General features: G+C 48.5%; 1 protein-coding gene across 4 annotated transcripts in view; it reads left to right on the forward strand.

Moving 5' to 3' along the window:
- Positions 1–8,919, forward strand: part of RASSF5 (Ras association domain family member 5) — a 67,874-nt gene extending 58,955 nt beyond the window's left edge. For 3 of the 4 annotated variants that reach the window (XM_016129255.2, XM_016129259.2, XM_016129258.2), the window contains 4 exons: positions 3,245–3,355; positions 4,408–4,705; positions 5,173–5,288; positions 6,847–8,919. In XM_016129255.2, coding sequence (XP_015984741.2) covers positions 3,245–3,355; positions 4,408–4,705; positions 5,173–5,288; positions 6,847–6,999 — 678 coding nt within the window. In that variant the 3' untranslated portion in view covers positions 7,000–8,919. The remainder of the gene's footprint in view (positions 1–3,244; positions 3,356–4,407; positions 4,706–5,172; positions 5,289–6,846) is intronic. The other variant, XM_016129256.2, reaches the window with a different exon arrangement.
- Positions 8,920–15,442: the final 6,523 nt, after the last annotated feature.

Raw genomic sequence — 15,442 nt, forward strand, 5'->3', positions numbered from 1 at the left:
CTGCGTCAGTCCCGGAAGGGGTGCCCACAGCCACTTGCGTCACTTCCCCAGGTTTGTGGTGGGAATGGGGGAGAGGAGATGGGTTATCTGCTGAAGGAAAGGAGAACAGGAAGAAGAAGAAACCAGGGGTTAAGGCAGCTCTGACTCTCACTGTATTCAAAACCAGGCCTAGAGCACTGGCTTTTGAAAGCTAGGACGTAGTTGATTTCCAATTGGGCTGTTGCTCAATTGGAAACTATCAGAGGAGATCTTCCAGGAGCTTCTAGGGTTTTTTCTTTTTTCTTTTTTTCCATCCTTTAATTCTTTTATGTAGGTGAGTATGAGAAAGCTGTTCACTCTATTCACTGGATATCCTGCGTGCTTCAGAGATGGACAGAACAGAGCACATAATAGTAACAAGACACTGATCTTTCTGACTCGAAGCTCCCAGAGAGCAGGCAGGGGCAGGCCAGGTCCCACAGAGATGCTCCCAGTGGGATAGGGGCTGGGGGCGGGGTCTTCAGGAGCTGTTCTAAGGGGAGGGTCGAGCTATGAGAAGCTTCATTCTCATGGTCCCTAGTTTAAGGAATCAACAGTGAATAGACAGCCCGCACCACTTACTGCTCACCTCAAACAAATGGGGAGCGCATCCCCGCGGGTGGTCTTCGACAGAATCAAGGTCCGTTTTCAGAGACCTGAGTGACCACATAGGAAAAAGGTGGCCCCTACATCCTGGCGACTGCATCTCACTCTAGAGGTTAAAAGTTCCTCCTTGCCATCTTCACAGGTGACATGGTATCCTGGGGGCCTGGGGCCTCTGGGCCTGACCCACTGATCCGATACATCTTGAGCGAACATTTCACAGGCCACGTAATGTGTAGGCCTTGGTTTAGCAGCTGCTCATCCCAGCCCTAAGGCATGGAATTTCAGCCATCATTATGGGAGTGGCGTGCCAGCCTCTTCAGCAGAAGCGCTGTTTGAGGCTGACCATGTGGCGAATTGAGAAGAACATGGGCTCCAGGCTTAGGTGGACTTGGCTGTAGGCCCTATGTGGCCATTTACTGGCAGCAGGACCTCTACGAGCCTCAGTTTTATAATCCGTAAAACAGAGATAAGATATGTAGTATGGAAGACAAGGTATGCGGAAGCACCCAGCACAGTGACCGGAAGGAGCATGCAGAGGGGAGCAGACCGGCCGGGGGAAGATGCCGTGATGGGAAGGGATGTCACCTCACCTCCGTGTGAGGGTGGGAGGCCACAGCAGCACTCCTTGGCGGCCACAAAACTTGACCTTTGATCAGCTCTGTGGGATCGGAGTGGGGGGAGGAAGCGCTGGCATGCTGCCGAGTGCCACACGTCTCCCACGGGCAGACTTGCTGGAGGGAGGGAGGCCAGGGCGGGCTCTGCTGTGGTTGCCCGTCGTGACATAATGGCAGCGAAGCTAAGTAAATGCTGTGAAATTCCCCAACCAAACCAGACACCCACTGGACAGTGATGGACGATACTCGAGAGGCAGCCCAAAGAACACGGTCGCCCGCCCCTCTGGGTCTCAGTTTCTTCTTTTGCCAAAAGAGAATCCTGAGTCTTCCTGAGTTGGATAGATTTCTAAGATCAGGCAGACCAACTAACCTATTTGTCCCCCCAACTATAGCTCCTGTACTCCCAGCCATACACAGATAGCATGAAGACAAAACCGGGAAGGTGGATGCCAATGAACTTGAGAGAAATCCAGGGAATTGACTGAGGGACAGATTATTTGGACCCATTCACCCATGACTCTTCTCCACAGTGTGAAGGATATTGACCTCCACGTCCTCAGCTCTGCTCTTCCTTTACCTTCCCTGGGGGTGGGCACCAGAGGAGGCGATGAGAGGAATAAATCATGGTGTCATGAGAGGGACACGACAGAACAGAGCTGGAATTCCCTTTTAGTTCTGTACACACTGACTCCAGGGCTGTAGGCAAGTTACTAAACTCTTATTCTCAGTTGCCTCGCCTGTAAAGTGGGGTAATAAACTCTATGCCACAGGGTTTCTGTTTATGAGGATTAACTGAGATAATGCATTTATTTAGCACAGAGGGGGTGCTGCGTAAATGCTAGTTGCCCCTATTCCCCAGTAAAGGAGGTTTATGACCTCGATTATCATGGAGGGCTACAGTCCCCTGCCCGCACCACTTCACTCATTTATTTGACAAATATGAATTTATTTCTTACTGTGATGTGGGACCTGAACTGATGTCTCTGTGCCCTTGGTCCCCTGGGTCTGGGAGAATTGTTGTACCCCCTGTACATTCCTGTCTCTCTAGCTCGGTTGTTATTTCCCTGAGCATGTGCCACAACACCTAAAAGCATCTTTTCCCCAGCAAGCCTCCGTCAGCAAATGCAGTTCCGCCGATGGGCCAGGTTCGCAGTCAGTGCCTATGAGCCAGGCACTTTCCCATTGGTCTCCCAACAAGCCTGAGGGGCGGGTATTGCTCCCATTTCACAGGAGAGGAGATCGAGGTTTAGAGAGATTGAAGTCACTTCCCCAGGCACAGCTGGGATTGACTGCTCTCACCCTGAGTCAATGCAATTCACTTTTTTTTGATTAAATAATTTTTTAATGGTTAACGAAATCCAGTAAGTTTCAGCTGTACGCTTTAACAGTAAAGCATATATATGTTTACACTATGTGTTCACCTCTCATACTTACATTTCTTTCTGTCACCACATAGTTGACCCCCTTTACCCCGTCTACCTCCCCCCTCCTCTCTGGTAACCACTAGCCCATTGTCCATGTCCATGAGTCTCTGTTTGTCCTGTTCATTTTCATTTTTTTAAAGACTCACTGGCTCGCCTTTAATTAGTTTTAACCCTTAAGCTATGAAAAGTGGAATCAATCAGAGGGTAAGGGTGCAGGGGAGTAATTTTCCAAAGCTTATCTTGTAAACTCATATTTTAGATTCTTCTTTGGAATTAAACGACCTCTTCACTGCTTACAAGGTTATTTCTAATGTGCAAAAACGCTCCATGGTGGTTCTCTGTGGATCCCATTCAGCCACAATCACAGGCAGAAAGCACAGAGACCTTTCTTCTTGCATCTGCAGTGGAAACCTTAGCAGCAGACGATAACTGCTCCAGGTCCAAAAAGATGCGTCCCGCAGTTCGTGGTCGCTGTGCGGAGCTGCTGCTCACTTCCGACCAGGGCCTTTGGGGGGGCGTGGTCATTCCCCTTCGCGTCCTGAGAACCATCGTACACCCACCCCGTCTCTGCGTCTGTTCCAGAATGTCTGTAAACCTGCAGAGGAGGCGCAGCGCCCGCCCACACTGCAGGAGATCAAGCAGAAGATCGCCAGCTACAACAGCCGGGAGAAGAACTGCCTGGGCATGAAGCTGGTGAGCGGGCCTGCCCACCCCTGCCCCCCACGGGCCTTCCGCCCGCCCCGCCCTATCCCGCTGGCTCCGCGTCCCCTTCTTGTCCGTTCCTCTGCTGTTCCTCTGCATTGTGGAGCTGCCCCCATTGAAGTGCTTTCTGTGGGCCTCTAGAGGCCTCAGGGTTGTGGAGGGCAGACAGCCTGGGCTGTCAGGGCCTCCGTCCTTTAGGTAAATAGAAGAGGCGTTAACATCCAAACCCAATTTCTGGCTCTTCCCCTTTTCCACTGTGACTTTGGGAAATTTTCTAAACTTCTCTGAGCTTCAATGTAAAATAGTGACATTAGTGCCCTTCTGTCAAAGTTCATGTGGGAATTAAATGATCTACAATGGCCAAGGGCCCAATATTGCTTGTCCCCAGAAGCCCTGGCCAAGGGGCGTTCCCAACGCCTCCTCCTCCCCCTCTCGGTGGTTGCACAGGTACGGCCTGTGTCTGGGGAAGCTCCCTTGGATTGCGCAGAGCTCAGAGAGGGCAGGGCACCTACTTTGCGCCAGGTCCAGAGAGGCCACCAGTGGGGAGGGGAGGAGATGGTAGGAGAACCCTGCCCCCTGCTGGTAGCTGAGAGCAACTGGTTCTTCAGGGTTTCCCGTAGATGAGGTGGCAGAAAATCCAGTCACAGAGGGGCCCAGATTTAAGTCTTGCAGCCTGTAGGTTTTGGGAAAGAGGCCACTCCAGACTCTGCTTCATAGAGTGGGGACTCAGCTACAGCAATTGGCATCTGTCTCGTGGCAGATTTGGGGCAGGCAGCAGCCTTAAGTGTCCTCTCTGGTAGCTAGATACTGTGAGTCTTCTCCTGACCCACTGGGGGGGAAAGGGTGTCTGTGCCCTTCGAACACCCCCAGGTCAGCAGAGGTGAGAAGGAACCCGGAGACAGGTGGGGGCTCACCGGGGCGGAGCTGCTGTTAGGAAAGGCCCACCCAAAGTGTTGGTGGCTGGGGTGCAATAGCCCTCGTGGCAGAGAGGCTCATGCCTGACAGACCCACCCTGACCCCATGTGACGTCCCCTGACTGGCAGAGTGAAGACGGCACCTACACGGGTTTCATCAAAGTGCATTTGAAACTGCTGCGGCCAGTGACAGTGCCCGCTGGGATCCGGCCCCAGTCCATATATGACGCCATCAAGGACGTGAATCTGGCGGCCACCACAGACAAGCGGACATCCTTCTACCTGCCACTGGATGCCATCAAGCAGCTACACATCAGCAGCACCACCACGGTCAGTGAGGTCATCCAGGGGCTGCTCAAGAAGTTCATGGTCGTGGACAATCCCCAGAAGTTTGCACTTTTTAAGCAGACACACAAGGATGGGCAAGGTATGAGAGTGTGAGCTCCCACCCAGAAACCACCTCCCCAACCCTGTCTGTGCCCCCCACTAACCTGCCAAGCCTGGGGGGAGGAGTGGCCCTCTCTGGTCACCGTGGAAGGGCACACACGCACTCTGGGCGGAGAGCTGGACGGGAGTTCCTGCCCCTCACTCTGTATGTGGCTCTGGGAAGACCACACCGGGGCCCCCACTTCCTAATCTGTGGGGTGGGAGAGAACCCGCCCCACCACCCCTAATCTCTTGGGATGATGTGAATAGAGACATGTTTCAAACTCCGAGCAAACACCGAAGATAGAAGGTTACTCCCCTCTCCTTGTTAGGTTCATTCCCTTAGTTTGAAAGAATAGCTACCCCAGTTATACCCACCCCGCCTCTGCGTGTCCAGCTCTGTCCACGCATCCTGGGCCCTGCCCCTCTCTCCCCAGACGCGCTCCCAGCCCCTCTCTTGGTTTGCAGTGCTCTTCCAGAAACTCTCCATTGCCGACTGCCCCCTCTACCTGCGCTTGCTCGCTGGGCCTGACACCGAGGTCCTCAGCTTTGTGCTAAAGGAGAACGAGACCGGAGAGGTGGAGGTAGGCCCGGCCCCCCTTGCTGGTGCGCAGATGCAGCCCCGGGGGTGCAGCGGGTGGGTGCAGGTGGGCGGCGTCCACACTGCTCAGCATAGGTGGGGCCCAGTGGCAGCAGCGCTGGCAGCAGGAAAATGCCGTGAAAAAGTTGAGCCGGGGTGAGCACTGGGCCACGGTTCTGTGACTGTCAACACCCTGGGGTGGCAAGCTAGGGCCTGTGTCTGGCAAGGCCTGTGGAAAGAGCGGATATCACGTGCTTTATTTCTGAAAACTCAGGGTGGAGGGGCACTGAGAAACTCCCTGGGTTCGGCCCAGGTTGTTTTGCTCCAGAGTGGCCCGAGGCCCAGCCAGTGTCTCTGGGTTCCACTGGGTATAGATATTTTGGAGCCATTTGTCTCTCCCCAGTTCTTAAAAATCTGACCGTTCCCTGCCGCCACCACACCCCGCCCCCCCCCCCCCTCTCCAAGGAGAGCTATCCTGGCTGGTGGTGCAAACTGGGCTGAAACCAGGAGGGTGCTCCCCGTGGCCTGGGATAATTTGGGAGGAGGAGTCATGTGACCAAGAGCAGGGGAGCATCTCGCATGGTTTGTCCCACTGCACTCAGTGGAGGCCTAGGGTTCGGGGGAGCAGTCTTGGGAGTCGCTGTGGAGATTTGGGGGATCTAGGCAGGTGGGGTTCTGTCCCTTCTCCCCACTCCAACCAGGCAGCTCTGCTTCCATCGGTTCCATGTGTTGGAGTCCGTGGAAGATTTTGTTTGGGAACAGTGTCCCCCTGAAAATGAGTACTGCTGGACCAGGGGAAAGCTCACGGGTCTAGGACCTGGGTTTTGGTTCTAGTTCTGGTTCTGCTCTGTGATTGTGGCTATTCCCCTTCCCTCTGTGGACTTTGATATTCTCATTTATCCAATGTGGGGATAAAACCAGATAAACCTTAGTATTCCTCTGTGCTCTAAGAACTCAAGAGTGGAAATCCTCGCTCCCCAGGGGTCTCACTCCTGGGTCAGCCTGAGAGACCAGGTCCCATTTGAGCAGGCCTGGGCCAGCCAGGCTCTGCAGAGCTTTGCAGGTTATGTTATCTCATTATCTCCTCTGCCAGCCAAGGGAGGTAGATACCCTCATTCCATGGCTGATGAGCAGACAGGCTGAGACGGGTGGAGTGATGAGCTCGAGGTCACACCATGGAGTCAGGCTGAAACCCAGCCTCCTGAGTCCAAGTCCAGCCCCACTCCAGATCCCAAGGGTCTGCGTGTTGGGAGCCTCCGACCGGCCAGGCAGACAGGCGGAGCAGACCAACAGGGGCCCCGGGCAGCTCCAGCATCACTGTTGATATCTCAGCTGCTGCAGAGAATATTTAAGATTATCGATTCTCCCAGTGAAAACACAGCTCATGGACTAGTACCTCTTGGTCACGAAATACCAGGATGACATTTTGTTGCTCATATCCCATGGAAAACCCAAGCTTTATTCATTCCGTAGCAGAGGGAGGTGGCAGGGCCCCTTGGGTTGGACGACTTCTAACACGTCTCCTATTCTGTTTCTCTCCCTGTCTCCCTCTCACCTCGCAGTGGGACGCCTTCTCCATCCCTGAGCTCCAGAACTTCCTAACAATCCTGGAAAAAGAGGAGCAGGACAAAATCCAACAAGTGCAGAAGAAGTATGACAAGTTTAGGCAGAAACTGGAGGAGGCCTTAAGAAAATCCCAGGGCAAACCTGGCTAACCGGTCCTCCTTCCTTTGCTCCCAATGCCCGCGGATTTATTTTTATTATTAATTATTATTTCGCAACAGACACCTTTTCTCAGGACACCTCTGGCGGGTGCATCTGTGCCCGCCCAGCAGTCCCAGATGTGGCACAGTTTCTGATGGACACGTGGGTGTGCGGGGCTGTGTCCTGCCCACCCTGACTCGGTGCCCTTCTGCACACGGCCAAGGAGCAGCACTCGTGTGAAAGGACGACCGTGGTCCTCCTGCAGTCTGCAAGCCTTTCACAAACCAAATAGCTGCCTCTCTCGTCACCAAACTGGAACTGTTCACACCAGCTGGCGAAGGAAAGAAAAAAGAGTTTAAAGATATATGTTCTTTCTCCAGCTTTTATTCTGTAATTTCTCTCTTATTTGCCACTATTTATGAGTCTAAAGTTGTAGCCTATTCCTTTAGCAAGTCTGAGCTAAGCGTCTGAAAGCAGGATACAGCTCATAAAAGGATTGTTCCCTACTGGCCCCGGATGCTCAGGTCAGGAGCACCAGAGCTGAAGTCGGCTCAGAGATTCCCAGAGAAGCAGCAGCCTGACCTGGCCCTGCCCTGATCTGCCAAGTCTGTGCACCTGTACACCCAAAGCCCAGCCATCTGCATATGTATGCACTTAGCCACATCTTTGTCAATAACTGCTTTTAAGTTACAACTTTGAATTTAATATTGCCATCATGCTCATGTTTCTACTAAGGGGGAAAAAAACTGTTTACCATTTTAGAAGTCTGCTAAGTACGGAAATCGGGCAGTCAGAGAAAGCCAAAAAGTGTTGGAGAGAAATGTGTCTAAGTGGTCTTCAGCCTTCTCCCAGCTAGAGAGCAGGGGTAGACTGGCTGCCAGTGCTGTCCCCTGGGCCTCCAGCACCACCTCCTCCCACAGGGACTGTGGAATCTCAAGGTGCTGCCAGAGGAGCTGCCAGGATTACAGGGGGCGGACCCTCCAGCTCAGCCAACTCAGAGTCCTTTGTGTTCTGAAGCCCAGGCCGGCCTGTGGCACTGTGCTCAGTGAGCTGTGGGGCTGGCCTCCCCGCTGACCTCAGTGCCTTTTTGTTTTCAGAAATACAGGAGCAGGGTGTGTTTACTTAAAACCGTGTAGCTGGCTTGCTCCTGCCAGGAAGTGGACCATGGTGGTGTGGGAGACAAGGCCTGGAGAGCCCTCCCTCCAAGTATGGGACGAGGTCACAGCCCTCCTTCCCACCGAAGGTCTTGGGCTTTGATTCCCAGATGTGATTGTCAAACGACATTGACAAGGAGGATCACCTTCCCGGCTCTCCATTTGTACTGGGTCCTTGTTCAGGTCCAAACTTAAAAATAAACTAGTCAAACAACTCTAGCAAATGGCCAGGACTGCGGAGACACTCCAGTGCAGAGGGAGCACTTTTAACTTTCCAAGCAGGGCCCATTTTCCTTTCAGCCTCTGAGAGACCATTTCTTCCATGTCTTCTGCCTTCCCAAGTCCCTCCTGGGTCGGTTCAAGCCCAAGCTTTGTGTAGCCTCAGAAGTTCCCTCCCTGACCCTTGCTGAGTCCACACTGCCCCGATCCCAGAAGGAATGCTGACCATATAACTGTGCTAGTCTTTGGAGCTGCAAAAGCAAGACAGGCTAGCAGCTTGAAGATTTTGTAAACCACAAAAACCCTGGTGACCTGCCATCGCATGCTCAGCCTTATCACTCCCCTCCCTTAGAGACTCTCCTGGCTGTCTGTTAAGGGGAGTGGCTGGAGAGTCCTTCCTCCTTCATGCTGCGTGTCTTTTACGTTAATAGAAGGCACGGCTCCTGCTGCGGCCGCTGTGGATGCTGCTGAGAACCTCTCTCTGGTGGGGGGGGGGGAGGTGGCAATTTTATTTTTGAGAAGGAAAAAAAAGTCATGTACATATATACCATAAAGGCAGATAGCTATATGTAAAGAGATAGGGGTGTTTATGAAATATATTAGGGGAAAGTTTAGACTTTATCCGAAGCACAGTTAGACCCGGGACCCAGGCCGAGGTCCGAGCCTCTGAGCAGTGTGTACGAGGCGCCCCTCCCCCGCCAGAGGCGGGTATGACTGCTGGCAGTGCCTTCCATTGTCGCGTGGCCCAGTGTGTGTGTGTGTTTTGAGATATTTTCTCTTTAAATGTCTTTCTTATATGAGTTTTAAAAAAAATATAATAAAAGCTTGTTGCAAAAATGATTCAGACCTCTGGTGACCTCTTCCTTGAATTTCACCCTTCCATGGAAGTCAGCAGCTGGGGGGGGGGGCGGGGCGCTGAGAAGAGCGCCCGCTCCTTGGCGGAGTCAGATTTTCTTCTGCCGGCGAACGGAGGCACAGAGGCCCCTGTTCAAATGATCTTGAGAAAACCGTCCAAGTACATGGGCTAGAGGTGCTGCCTAGGCGACTGGCTATTCTACATCCCCAAAGAGCAGGAGAGAAAAGGGGGCTTAACACAGAGAGAGATTCTGAGGTAAGAGGAAGGGCTTTCAGGAGCTAAGCATGCTTCAGCACCAGGACAGGCTACCGAGGCAAGCAATGATTCCTCTCTTTTTCCTGCTTCCTGTTTATTCCTTTTTTTATTATTATTATTGTTCAGGTGTAGCTGACACACAACATTACATTACGTCCCTGTACATTACATCCCTGCAGCTTGCTTATTTCCCACCGGGCAGTGTGTGCCTCTTATTCCCCTTCACCTTTCGCCCGTTTCCCCCGAGCCCCATCCCGTCCAGCAGCCATCAGTTTGTTCTTTGTAGCCATGAGTCTGTCCACTTACTTTGTTCTTTATATTCCACTTGTCAGTGAGCTATATGGTATTTGTCTTTCTCTGTCTGCCTTATTTCACTTAGCGTAATACCCTCCAGGCCCATCTGTGTGGTCACAAATGGTAAGATTTTATTTTCTCTTATGGCCCAGTAATACTCCGATGTATATGTGTACCATATCTTCTTTATCCAGTTGTCTATTGAGGGGCACTTAGGTTGCTTTCACATGTCGACTATTGTAGATAGTGCTGCAATGAACATAGGGGCGCACGTATCTTTTCAAATCAATACTTTGGATTTTTTCGGACAAATACGCAGAAGTGAAAATGCTGGGTCATAAGGTAGTTCTATTTTTAATTTTTCTTAGAAAACACCATACTGTTTTCCATAGTGGCTGTGCCGCTTTGCAATCCCATCGACATCGTGTGAGGGTTCCCCTTCCTCCATGTCCTCGCCAACACTTGTTTTTTGATTTTTTGTCGGTGGTCATTTTAACAGGTGTGAGGTGGTATCTCATCGTGGTTTTAATTTGCATTTCTCTGATACTTAGTGGCACTGAATATCTTTTCATATGTGTATGGGCCATCTGTCATCTTCAGAGAAACGTCTTTGCCTATTAGTTGATCGGATTGTTTGAGGTTTTTTGGTGTTAGTTATATGAGTTCTTTATGTATTTTGGATATTAACTCCTGGGTGGATGTCTGATTGGCAAATATCTTCTTCTATTCAGTAGGTTATCTTTTCATCTTGTTGATAGTTTCCTTTGCTGTGCAAAAACGTTTTAATTTGATGTAGCCCCATTTGTTTATTTTTTTCTTGTTTCCCTTTCCCAAGGTGATATATCACTCAGAGCAATGGCAGAGAGTTTACTGCCTATGTTTTCTTCTATGAGTTTTATGGTTTGGGGTCTTATATATAAGTCTATGATCCATTTTGAGTTTATTCTTATATATAGTATAAGAAGGTGATCTAGTTTCTGCATGTATCTGTTCTGTTTTCCCAACAGCTTTATTAGATTGTCTTTACTCCATTGTATATTCTCGTTTCTTTTGTCATAATTTGACTATGTAGCCATGGGTTTATTTCTGGGCTCTCTATTCTGTTCCATTGATCTATGTGTCTGTTTTTATGCCAGTACCATGCTGTTTTGATTATTATAGCCTTGTAGTATAGTTTAATGTCAGGTATTGTGATACCTCCAATTTTGTTCTTTTTTCTCACATACGTTTTAGAATTATTGGGTCTAGTTCTGTGAAAAATGCCATTAATATTTCGATAGGGATTGCATTGAATCTATAGATTGTTTTTGGGTAGTATTAATGGTGTTAATTCTTCCTATCCATGAGCATGGTATATGCTTCCATTTATTTGTATCTTCTTCAATGTCTCATAATTTTCCAAATACAGGTCATCTACTTCCTTGGTTAAATTTCTTCCTAGGTACTTTTTTGATACTATAGTAAATGGGATTGTTTTCTTATTTTTTCTTTTTGATAGTTCATTATTAGTGTATAAAAAGTGACTGATTTCTGAATATTAATTTTGTATCCTGCTACTTTACTGAATTCATTTATTAGTTCTAATAGGTGTTTTTTGTTTGTTTTTGTGGAATTGTTAGTAGCCTCTTTGTGTTTGTTTCTATCTGCTACATCTCCAGTCTTGGCATGGTGGCCTTATGTAGTAGATGTCCTGTATGGCTCAGTGGCACAGTCTCCCTGATCACCTGAGCTGGTTGCTCTAGGAGTGTCTCTTCTATGGGTTGTGTGTGCCCTCCTGTTATAATTGAGCCTTAATTGCTGGTGGCACATAAATGGGTAGGATTGCCCTCAGGATGACTGGCTGTGAAGATTGGCCACATGAACAGCATATGAGCTGCTCTGTGGGGGCTGACCCCACAATGCAAGATTTGCTCCAGTGGGTTCTGGTACCTACAGAGACCACCCTTTGGGTATGCTGTTTGTAGGACTAATTGGGTGGTACTCTGTTGTGGTCTGAAGTTGGCCACTAGGTGTGTTGATTCTGAGGCCTCTTGGGAAAGCCTCCAAGATTAGCCATTGCCTGTGATTAGTCCAGGGCTACCTGGTAGGAGCTGCAAATGATCTGTGGTCAGTAGCTGCCTGTGCTGGACATGGAGTCATGTGAAAGAGACCGCAATGTGAAAGGCCAGCTGCCACCAATACTGGGCCTGAGGCAGCTCAGCAAAAGGCACGAGGCACCCTGAGGCCTGCTGCTGCCTGCTAGCTGCCCATAAGCCCCTGCCACTGAAAGAGCCTCAGGAGGTACGTGAGTTGGGTGAGGTGGGGTCTCAGGGAATCACCAGGGTGGGGAGCGTAGAGATCACTAGGTTAATGCAGATTCATATGTGGCACCAGCGCTGAGCCTGAGGCCACTCCACAAAAGGCAAAGGCACATTCAGGCCCGTCACCACCTGCTTGGGGCCTGCAGACATTTGAGAGTTTTTTAAGAAAGACTGTAGCACCGGCCAGGACCAGCTGCCTGCTGCTGAAAGAGCCTTTGGCAGTGAGTGAGTTGGGTGGGGTGGGGTCTCAAGGAGGGGGTCTCAAGGAGTCACCAGAGTAGAGCAAGTGAAGTTCACAAGGCCAATGTAGATTCAGATTTGGCTGTGTCAGTGGAAGACTCAACACAGGAAAGATGACATCTTCCTGCTGGTTGTGTGGGAGGAGGGTTCAATACGGGTACAATGGCAGCTGTCCCTCCAGGCCTCTCCTTAAAATCACACAACTTATTTTCTCCTTATATGTCTCTGCCACCTCCTGAGCCACTCGCTGTCCCTCCGCCACAGCCCAGGGTGAGTGCCTGCGAGAGAGTCTGTGTATGAGCCCTTTAAGAGGATATCTGGTTTTCTAGCAGCCCTCTGTCTCACCCGGATGGATGGAATCCCTGTTAATTTTCACAGCCAGATTTTGTGGGTGCTCCTTTCCCTGGCACTGGTGCTCCACAAGCCAAGCATCTCGGTGTGGAACTGGGACCCCTTTCTTTTCGGCAGTGGGAGAGACCTCTGCAGCTGAGTATCTCTCCCAATTCTCAACCAATACGTGAGCCAGCCCATTTCACATCTCTGCTCCTCCTACCAGTCTTGATGTCGCTTCTTTATATCCTTAGTTATAGGACTTCTGTTCAGCTAGTCTTCAGTTGGTTCTCCTGATTGACTGTTCTATAATTTAGTTGTAATTTTTGATGTGGTCGCAGTAGAAGGTGGGCATAGCATTTCCCTATGCCACCATGTTGACTGGAACACATATGTATCTTTTCAAATTAGTGTTTCCATTTTCTTTGGATAAACACCCAGAAGTGGAATTGCTGAATCATATGGTAGATTTATTTTTAGTTTTCCATACTCTTTTTCCATAGTAGCCACACCAATTTACATTCCCACCAACAGTGCACAAGTATTCCCTTTTCTCCACATTTTCTCCAACACTAATTATTGACTTTTTGATAATAGCCATTCTGAGAGTTCTAAGGTGGTATCTCATTGTGGTTGGTTTGTATTTCCCTGATGATTAGTGACACTGAGCATCTTTTCATATGTCTGTTGGCCATCTGTATATCTTGTATTTCTTAGGATTACAGTCATATCTCATTTTATTCTGCTTTACAGAGATTGCCTTTTTTACAAATTGAAGGAAAGACTATCAAGATCATAACTAGATTTATTGTGGTACTTGCTTTATTATGGCGGCCTAGAACCAAATCCAAAATATCTCCAAGGCATGCCTGCATTTCAAAATGAGATAGATAGGAGTGTGGTTGAAAGTTTAAAATCATCTTACCTGGAGAAAGGGCTCGATTGGATGACCAAAATGGTCTTTTCATTTTAGCATTATCTAACTTCCATCAAAGGAACATTTCAGAAATTGGAAATCGGAAACAATCAAATAAAAGTTACTAAAAAGAAATTCTTGCCTGCCTCCCTGTATTGATCACACATAATGCAATAAATGGGGACCCTCTGGCTCCTCGGGCTCATCAGCGCTCACTCAGTTCACTCCCCAACTCCCTGTAGGAGAAAATGTCCAATATGCCTTCTTAAAATGACCCCCAAATGGTGCACATCTATAACATTTGTTTGCCACAAAGAAATACATCTTTTGTTAATTTTGCCACAACCTAGAAACGAACCAGTTTCTGCTTTTCATTGAAACTCATTTAGTTTACATTCAAACATGGGATTAAGTTAAAAGTGTTAAGTTTGACCTTGACATAGATTATTTGGCTTACAACAAGGAAAAAAAGACTCTATTGCACAGCCTAACTCTCCCCTGGCTTCTTACATATACCAATGTGTTCATAAGGAGGAAAGGGAAGATGACTCAATGCAAACCTGTCACATTACTGGAAAAACCATAGCAGAATTCTGTGTTAAACCAGTTAAGAGTGTATGTTCATTTCAGGCCCAGCACATCATTTACTGGCTTGGTGTCTTAGCAGGGATTAACAAGGCAAGACACAACCTACATAAGCCTCCAATCCCGCCAAGGTTGTGCAAAACAAAACATGGTTGTGAAAGACCTTTATAAAGTAGTACATGTTACTTGTATTCATCTAAGGACCATAGTTCATTACTGCTGTACATACCATACTCCCTCATATCAAACTCTGCCTGTTCAAAGGTTTTATTGTAATAGAATCTTGTTTGGGATCAATTTCTAGAAAGCTCTTTCTCAGTTCCATATGCTATGCCAGTAGAGAGATGACTAGTAAAATGAAGTCTACTTACAGCCAGTCACAAGTGAAAAGGTCTATTACTCTGGACCTAATAAAGGTAAGAGGCGTCACACACACACACCCATTCCTTTTCAAGCCCCAGATGGATAATGTATGAATGTTATGGATATTTTTCAAGTCTTTCTTTCAAAAAGTGAGATGAAAAAGAAATAAATTGTTTTCTGACGGTAAAACCAAAGAACTCCAAAGGAATTCAGCTTAGCCCTTACTCCTTCCCATTGTACAAGGGAAGATGTGGCCATATAAATGACTTCTGTGAACTAAGCAGGGCCCAAAGCAGTGGTTCTGAACCTTGTGGTATCAAGTGATCCCATTGGGAATTCAACAAAAGCCTGGTAACCTCTCTCAGGAACACGATCAAACAAAATCTTGCACACTATTTCAGGGAGTTCATGGATCCTCTGAAGACCAACTAAAGACTGCTTCCAAGAGCCTGAGATTAAAAAGTTTGGGGCTAAAGAAAACATTTATTGGGTAAGACTTCGCTGTAACGAAGCCATCATCCTACAGCAGTTAGTGGCAGTGTGCCAGCGATGGGTAAAAATCATGATACAAAAACCTCTGTCCTAATGTACTTTTATTGCTTATTTTTATAGTCTAAATTGTGCTGCAATTCAGGGCCAATCCTTGCTTCTTTTGCCTTGATTGATGACAGAGAACAGCTTGGTTCAGCTTTCTATATGAATAACCCTTTAGAGATGGGAAGGAAAGGGTCTGTTTGGGGCTAGGAGGTTAATTAGGTAGTAGGAACTGATGAGCAAGAGGCTGTGGAATATTTTGCAGAGGGACTGTAAAATAACAGGAAGGCCCCACCTGCCTGAACTTTGAATGGGCTGTCTGACCTTGAGAGTAGGGGAGAAACTAAAACCACTAAAACCACATGAATGAAAAAGGCAATCTACGATGGCCTCTTCTGTCAATTTAAA

The sequence above is a fragment of the Rousettus aegyptiacus genome, unplaced genomic scaffold (assembly GCF_014176215.1).
Source record: "Rousettus aegyptiacus isolate mRouAeg1 unplaced genomic scaffold, mRouAeg1.p scaffold_m13_p_17, whole genome shotgun sequence".
NCBI classification, from domain to species: domain Eukaryota; kingdom Metazoa; phylum Chordata; class Mammalia; order Chiroptera; family Pteropodidae; genus Rousettus; species Rousettus aegyptiacus.